Here is an 8,028-nt window from a genome sequence, read left to right on the forward strand (position 1 = left end):
GCAAGGAACCATCGCACCGGGGTTCTGGATTAGCCTGTAAAGGGCCAACAGGAGCCCAGGCTTTCGTGACACTTTGCTCATTAGCTCGTCATAAAGGAAACCTGGGGCAAGGGTGGCTTCCTCAGTGCAGTCACGCGCTGCTACATGGAGGGTGGAGCCTGGAGCAACGAGCCTTGGTCATCCCTCGAGTGTTTAAGCGGGGCACGGAGCACCCCTGAGCGAGACACAAAGCTCCAACCGCCTCCTTAGCCAGGGAGTGGGAACTGGTCCAAAACAGGCAGCCTGAGAGGGATCTACAGGCAGCTGCAAAGCAGGACCCACAGCCCCCCCAGCACCCTTGTTCCTAGGCACTGCCCACTCCCAGCTCACATCCCAGCCTGCGCAGGCAGCCTGGATCCCCTCCGCAGCAGAAACCACACGCTCTACCTGGAAATGTACCACTTTTTTTTTAATTTATGTTGCGCTGCAGTTTTAACAAAGATATGACCATGCAGGGTAATGCCACTTGTCAGCGGGAGCTCCGAAGAGAACACAGCGATGCCTTGTCAGTAGTCAGCAGGGAGAGGGGCTCTTGGAAAAGAGGCAGGAGTCACGTTCCCAGCAAGAACAGCACCCCTAAAGATTCCTCCCCCAATCCTCTCCCTTGCCCACAGCCAGACTCTCCAGTCTCCCTTTGCTGCAGGACAGGTCAGCCTCTCCAGCTGCCACGGGAGCCCTCTCCTGAGCTCTGCGGGGCTCAGCCTGTTCCACTTCTAGCAAGAGTAGAAGTGGCAGCAAGGAGGAGGAGAGTCTGTCTCTGCTGCAATAGCTGGTTTTTTTAGACTAATGTTTTCCCAAGGAAGCAGAATTATTATTTCAAAAACTGGCCCTTCTTTTCCCAGGAGAGCACAAAAACTAAGGGAAAGGGACTAAAAACTCAGGAGTATCTGCTGCCAAATTGAAATGGCAACAAGCGGATTAGCGGCTCTGAAGAGCCGGGAGATGAAGGCAAGCGATACATCAAGGCTATGTCCCAAAACTTCTCAAGCCTGGCTCTTATAGCCCTAACCCTCTTTTTTCTCTAACTCTTCCTTCTCTCCTAACTGCCATTTGGGAAATGTTGCAGATGGTTCTGACGGGAGCTGCTTCTGTGGCCTTGGGCTCTGCTCAACACGGGACAACTAAGGACAACTTCGTGAAGCTGCTTCCGCAGCAAGCTCAGGTGGGGGTGCTGGAAGGATTTACTTGTCCAAGGTAAGGGATATCCAGTAATACGTATCCTGCCCCATTCAACGGGCTGACTGCAAGAGAGGGAGGAGGGCTTAGTTGAATTTAGCCTTTGAAAAGTCCATTTCTGGATGCTGTTCCATGAACCTGCAAGGAAAACAAAGACAAGAGTTCAGGTATGAGTCAGCAGGGGCCACAGAACAGCTCTGGTTTGGGGAGTAAGGCGTCTCTATTTCCTGCACCATCAAGTTTGCTTCCTCCCCACACCCTCCGCAGCAGGAACTGTTCTGCTGAGCTCCATGGGCCACACTCCCCATACTACAAACACTTTTTCCTCGGGTCAGTGGTATCAGCAATCCTACCAGGCATCAAGGTCAGCAAGTCCAGCCACATGACAGTTATTAATTATCAGACACACACCCTTTAACTGTTACCTCTCGGACGGACACGTAGCAACTGTGACACTGATTGTGGGGCAGAGGGGAGATTGTGAGGGCAGATTATGATTTGAACTCAAGCATGTTAGTTAAAGCCTTACTGGGAACACGGGGGTATCTCCAGTGAAAACTCAGGAAGGACATGACCAGAGAAATCTGGCTTCAGGTTAGGTGCAGCCTGATTTCACATGTCCTGCAATCTAGCAGACAGGACTACTTGGACTCAGGTTGCCACATCAGAAAGTTCTGAGAACGATACGCTGTGCCTATGAGTGATCAGGAGTGATTAGTGCCCTCACCCTCCCCTGGCCTGCAGTTCACCAAGGAATACAACACGTAACCGCACGGAGGATTCACACGCAAAATGCGAGTAAGGGCAGGCCCCCGTCTTCTTCCGTGCTCTCGTTTCATGGTTTCCCCTGAAATGCCACCGCAGTGTTTCCACTTCCCATCTCCAGGGAAATACGTGTTGCAAGAATAGCGCCCTTGTTTAGCAGCCAGGAGGGCTTCACTAGCAGAGATGAGGACCCACCTGGGCGCCTGAACAAAGTCTAAACTTCCTATCCAGTCTTTACCAGCCTGTGTGCGCACAAGCCAAACGTCCAGAGCCCCAAGCGACCTTGCCAACGCAGCATCCTGTACGTGGGTTTCCCAGCAAGGGAGGGCGACCTCCTGTTCTAATAACACACGAGCACTGTCTGGGTTCTGCTCCAAAACAGTTGCATCCTACGCTCTACTCGGCACACTGATCAGTGAAGCTTCTGCCGCTACAGATAAGACAAGGAAGAAAAGGAGTCGGGCTTGCTACGCTAATTCTCCTTCCAGTCCTGAGATAAGATAAGGCTTAGCACATGCTGAAGAAGCCGCATGACCCAGAATTGCCTCCACGCCTTCCCAAACGGCCTTGGGAGCTCCGTGAGTAACTTCCCTGCCAAGGTGCACTTATGCCAAAGAGGGCAATAAAGCCATAAAAGCGCTATTGGCGTGGAGACAGCTGTCTGGTGGCAGGTGTGTAGGGAGGGGTCGTTATCTTGAGCTACCGACCAGAGGGAGATTAGAAAACAATCAAGACCATGTTAAAGTTCAGTAGAGATGGGACCTCCAGCTCCAAACCTGCTTTTTGGACTTGAAATCAGCAGATTAAGACAATTCCAGACTTTCCCGTTATGCTTTCTATGGCCACGGGTTTTTACAGACGCTGGTGGCCGGCAACAAGTCAACGACTACGTAACTGCAGATGTGAACACTGGCAGGACTGAAGGCCAACCTGTTTTCTGCTCACGTATTTGTGTCGAAGAGGAAGGGGAGAGGGGCTTGGGAAAAGCAAATGCCCACAGATTCATGAGGTCTACGCACTTTTTCAAAATGTCTTGCTTCTTCTGTTCGTCAGATGTGGGGAGGCCCATGGATTTCTGCCGCTGATCGTACATCATTTTCTCCACCATGCTGCGCGTTTCGCTGTCCAAGTCTGACAACTAAAAGCAAGGACTTCTGTCAAACTCGGAATAACTTGTCTCAACCCAGGCATACACCCTGCTCGCAGAGAACACAGACACACTGACATCGCGCCATGCTGCAGAAATAGTTATAGAGACACTAATCGATAGGCCCAGCTTCCTTCACGTGAAATTTTGGGGGTACTTATGCTTTATCATAGCAGTCCGATTATAAAAAAAGATACAGAAGTTGACTGTGAGCCAAGCGTGAGCACACTGATGAGAAGTAAAACAGGGGAAGTTCTTACCTTCGAGTTCTCTGGATTAATTTTCTTGGTGTTGATTTCTGGGTCTGTAGAGACTAGTTTGTTCCACCATTCCATCTTGTTGATCTGAAGAATGAAGAAGCAAAAATATTTTATTTTTCTTGGGCCTGCTCTAGAAATTTTATGTCTCCGTCAGATGTCGTGTCTGGAATGATAAATGGGATCACAAACAAGTAGCCTCGAGAGGCCCAGAAGGGACACGATAAGGGACACAAATCCCTGGATTCTCATGTCGCTAAGAGATGTCGAAACAGAACATTATTCCATTAAGGAACAACTTTAAAAGGACCAATTTCCTTCCAGCTTGTCCTGAGCTGCTGAGCAAGTCACTGCCATTGTACCAAGGATAAGCAGGGTTCTTCTGTTTGAGCTGACAAAGCTCAGGGCTTTCAGAGGTTTTGTCACACTCTTTATTTCACCAGGGAAGAGGCAGACAAGTCTGAATCCTCCCCGATTCACTCTGCTTTACCTTCTCCAGGTGCACGGTGACCGTTTTACCATCTTCGATCAGCCAGGAGCTCTCCTCCACCTTCACTTCATTGAAAAGCTCTCCGTCGACGACAGGCGAGTGGCCCTTCAGGCCAACTTTGAGGCGCCGCCTCTGGATATCCACCACCACGTCCTTCCCCTTCAACCTGAAGTTCACCTTGAAAGGGACGGCCAGCTGGACCAAACAAAGACCAGATCTGAGGAACTGAGCAGTGAAGTCTCTCCTTAACCCTCTCGTGCCGCTGTTCTAAAACTTTCTGCCTCGGTTTCCCCGCAGTAAGACAAGGCACATGATATTTTCCTACCTCAGATTACTCAGATCCTGGCAATAAGGCCATACTTACATCTAGCTCTGAAAGAGTTTGCGTCCATCTGTAATTTGGAAGGTCAGCTCCATTGCCAGAGTTGGGTTTCAGTTTTCCTTTATCCTTCTCATCCTCTTCTTCGTCATCTGTTTCCTAAGCAACCAATTTAAAGTGCAGAGAGAAGCTTTTACATTTCCATTCATCTTTCATTTGTAACAACAGCTCTTGTTTTTCATAAGAATTTCAAGGCAGGTGCATGTATTTGATATAAATTTAGCCTGAAATTAATAGGTGTTTCTGTTAAAACATAATTACAAGGAAAAAACAAAACCAAACCCCATACTGAAGTCTTTGGGAGCTAAGTGTGTATTCTTAAATAAAGACAGAGTGAACAACCCAGTGTCACCAGAAACGTATTTCAGCCTAAAATAAAGTCCCTAGATGAGCTTTACCTGTTTGTTAGAATCCAAAGATTCACCTTCATCCCCCGAGGGTTTCACTGGGACACTGTTAACCTGTCCTTGGGCCTCTTTCTTCTGTGCAAAAAGAGAACAAACGCTCAGATGTGTGTTGACACTTGGTGTTACCTGCTGATCTGACGCTAGGTGGCTTCAGCCTCTTCAGCTGAAACTAAGGAGTGAGACTCAGAACTGCACCCAAGCAGACAGTGAATTTTCAGCCCTTAGAACAGCATTTGAGGAAAGCGACACCACCAAGGGGTCCTCACACCTTGCTGGGTAGCAAAGGCTGTTGCTACAGAGAGAAGACCAAGTGAGTTATGTGAGAATCCACGTGTAAACACAACGGTTTAGCCCAGACTAACTTAATTTCGCTCCACCTGCTCCCATCTGGTAGCGCAGACACTGCAGAGGAACGACTCTGAGCCATTTGAACCAGTCCTTGCTCCCCAAGCTACACGCAGGCGAGTCGACCTCGATGGCACCTGCAGGCACCGGGCATCGCTCTCACCTGGTCGATCTCCAGCTGCAGCCTTTCTGCTTCCTCATCGGTAAGTTCTTTAATCCTTGGCTCGTTTGCTTCTTGCTTTTCTTTAGCAAGTTTCGCAGCTCGCTCTGCCTTTTCACGCCGCTCTGCCTCCTGACGAGCCTTCTTCTCTTTCCGCTCCTTCTGAGCCAGTTTGTTGTGATGGTTGAAGGTATCTGTGATCAGCTGAAAGACAGGGACACGTGTCAAAGGGTTTTAAGAAAAATCCCTTTTCCAAATCCAAATGAAGCCAACTCACTGTCTACTGAGGAGCACGAGAACATCCGTTAGTCACACAGATAATGTGACTTGTCCCTTCATTTTCATTCTAACCTCCTGACTGAAAATTTAGAGTGGGAGAAACCTCAAAATACTCATACGTAGCCCTTCAGAGTTTTTCCTTACACACGGAGTGTATTTCCATGGAGATAACATAAAAATTCTCCATTTGTTTTGGCCTTTGTGCAAGTCCAGCAGGACGAGCAGATGCCCAGCCCAGCCATTTGACAGCTGCTCCGTATATCTAGGACAGTTGGAGGAACAGAGACACAGGATCCAAGTCTTTTTTACCTACTTCTGACCTTTCCCATGACTGGGCTTTTCCGCAGGCACTAGGTGGAAATTCACCGTCAGGATTTAGAGGAGAAATATCTGAAAAGCTCAGTGGTTTGTACTTAGGGGCAAGTGCCTAGAGAAATCTTTGCCTCAAACCTCACTCCGGATTCTCATGCTGTTGTATCTAGGAGAAGGAAACTCTCAAGGTCACTGATGCAAACGGCCGTACTGCTCAGAGGGAAAGCTGAGTACACAGGCAGGAGGCCAGAGCAATTGCCCCGTGGTCGATAAAGCCAGCAGCGCTGTGCAAAGCAGCACGTAAGAGAACTGCAGTCTCGATCTTGAAAACAATATCCACAGCACCTGAGAAATGGAGTCAGAGAGATTCCTCAGACGGGGGCGTTCAGGTTTATATGTACCCCAGAATCTTTCCAGAGCGACTCAGAAAAACGATGCCTCGTAGTTTTGTAACCAAGCACCAAGTATTTCTGCTTTGTTTTAAAGGAAAGAGCAAGATTTATTTACACAACGCGAGCCCAGTGTCTCCTAGGATACAGGATTCACGATGTGCGTCTCCAACACCCTCCCGTTCCCAGCTGCACAATGATCCACCGTGAGCGAACGATTTACATGCCCCGAGCTTGTCGCCGTGTTGTCCCTGCGCTTCTCCCAGCGTACCACCAACCCCCCATCACTCTGCACCACAAGGGCTTCTCAAACGGCACCCCATAACAGACAATGACTTTCTCACCCTCTCCTCTTTCTCATTCATGCCAAAGGGCGAGCGGACCGAGGAAGCAGCTTCTTCAATTTTTGTTCTACTTACTGTGGTGTCAAAGACTCTATAAGGAGCACCTTCTTCCATAAGACCAAAAAGCACTTAACAGGTACCACCCAAGGACACAAAATACTTTTCTTATACAGGCACAGACACAGACTCGCTGTGAAACTGCCAACAACAGCAGCCAGGAGCTCCAGAAGCACCAGCCAGTGCTCATCTCTGAAATGCTACTTCAGGTTCCACTCAGGAATTTGGAGAGATTTGCTCTCTAGTCTAAGAAAAACGACAGGAGGTTTCATCTTTCTAACACTGACACCATCCTCTATCCCATCCCTTACCTGCCTCTGGTTTTGCCAATTTAGAGACTGGACCGAGTACGTTACACACCGTGTAAGCGTTAACATCTGCCCTAATGCGTTCAGCCGGGCAGCAGTGCCTGCTCTGCTGCTGGAGCTCCAGTAGTCCAGGAAGAAGAGCTGCTCTACTGATAAGTACGAACAAGAAACGATCAGTTCCAGTTTGAATGTTCTTATTTCCAAAAATAATTTAGTTTTTCAGGAGCTGGATGAGGAATATTTGCTGGACAGAAGATGCCCATGAAGCTGCCCAGAGCCTCACGTCTGCTCCCCAGCCCTGAAACAAAGGTGCAGCCGAGATGTGGACTTTGTGCTTTTTCTGAGATGAACAAACAAGGTAACCCGGGGTTATCGGCACTGTGGTGTCTGTCACCGTTAAGTCAGTGTGTCTGGCAGATTTGCTTTCCAAACAAGCCTTTGGCCAGAGCGTGGCAAAAACCCGCACCGTTGGTACCATTCGAAGGAGCAATTGTGTGCCTCACCTCAGATAGCAGCAGCTCATTATTACCTTGCTTCAAGGATGTATTTCGTCAGCATCAGAGCTGCTGGTCCCTAAGTGCACCGTAACGCTGTGAGCTGTTCAGGCAGGGAGCCCTTCGCATGGCAGACATGGGTGGCATGTAAGTCTGAACACATAAAAGCTTCAGGATTTGGTTTTTTACCTTCTCTGCTACTCCGTCTTCTCCACCAGTGAAGAAATCTGTTTTCCGCCTCAGGAAACTAAAGAAAGTGTTCACAAGCTGGTAGAGGAAACAGAGAAGGAGAAAAAAGAGCAATGACACCAGATCATTCCAAGCTACCACATGTCTTGAGCAGCCTTTTTTTTTTTTTCCTTTATGCTCCCTGTCTGCGTCTGTGCCAGGATCACACTGAAATCAGCCCCGTGACAGTTTCCCAGAGAAAACTGGCCCAACTCCTGGCTCCCCACTTTTCAGAAGAGGCATTTGTGAAGTTTACATGGAGAAAGGACAAGCACATTCTCAGGTCACCTTGGAGGTACACTGACTCCAATAACCCAAGCTATTGTCTGAGGCAGAAATTTGGGTGGGTATATAAGTATACGTATATACACACACACCATATTTCACTTCTTTGCACACCTAAACCCTCAAAGGGTACACACCAACCCTTCTCCACGTCCTGTTTATCTTTA

At 48.7% G+C, this 8,028-nt stretch overlaps 1 protein-coding gene across 1 annotated transcript; it reads right to left on the reverse strand.

Annotated features, from left to right (window-relative positions):
* Positions 1–1,125: 1,125 nt before the first annotated feature.
* NUDC (nudC nuclear distribution protein) lies at positions 1,126–7,615 on the reverse strand (the record flags this gene model as incomplete). Its single annotated transcript, XM_009877410.1, has 8 exons — positions 1,126–1,353; positions 3,000–3,118; positions 3,388–3,471; positions 3,875–4,069; positions 4,239–4,352; positions 4,652–4,735; positions 5,169–5,369; positions 7,538–7,615. Coding segments are annotated over 8 exons (927 nt in total), but the record flags the coding sequence as incomplete, so codon positions are not given.
* Between the last annotated feature and the right edge of the window lie 413 nt (positions 7,616–8,028).

Source organism: Apaloderma vittatum, unplaced genomic scaffold, assembly GCF_000703405.1.
Source record: "Apaloderma vittatum isolate BGI_N311 unplaced genomic scaffold, ASM70340v1 scaffold2481, whole genome shotgun sequence".
Classification (NCBI taxonomy): Eukaryota; Metazoa; Chordata; class Aves; order Trogoniformes; family Trogonidae; genus Apaloderma; species Apaloderma vittatum.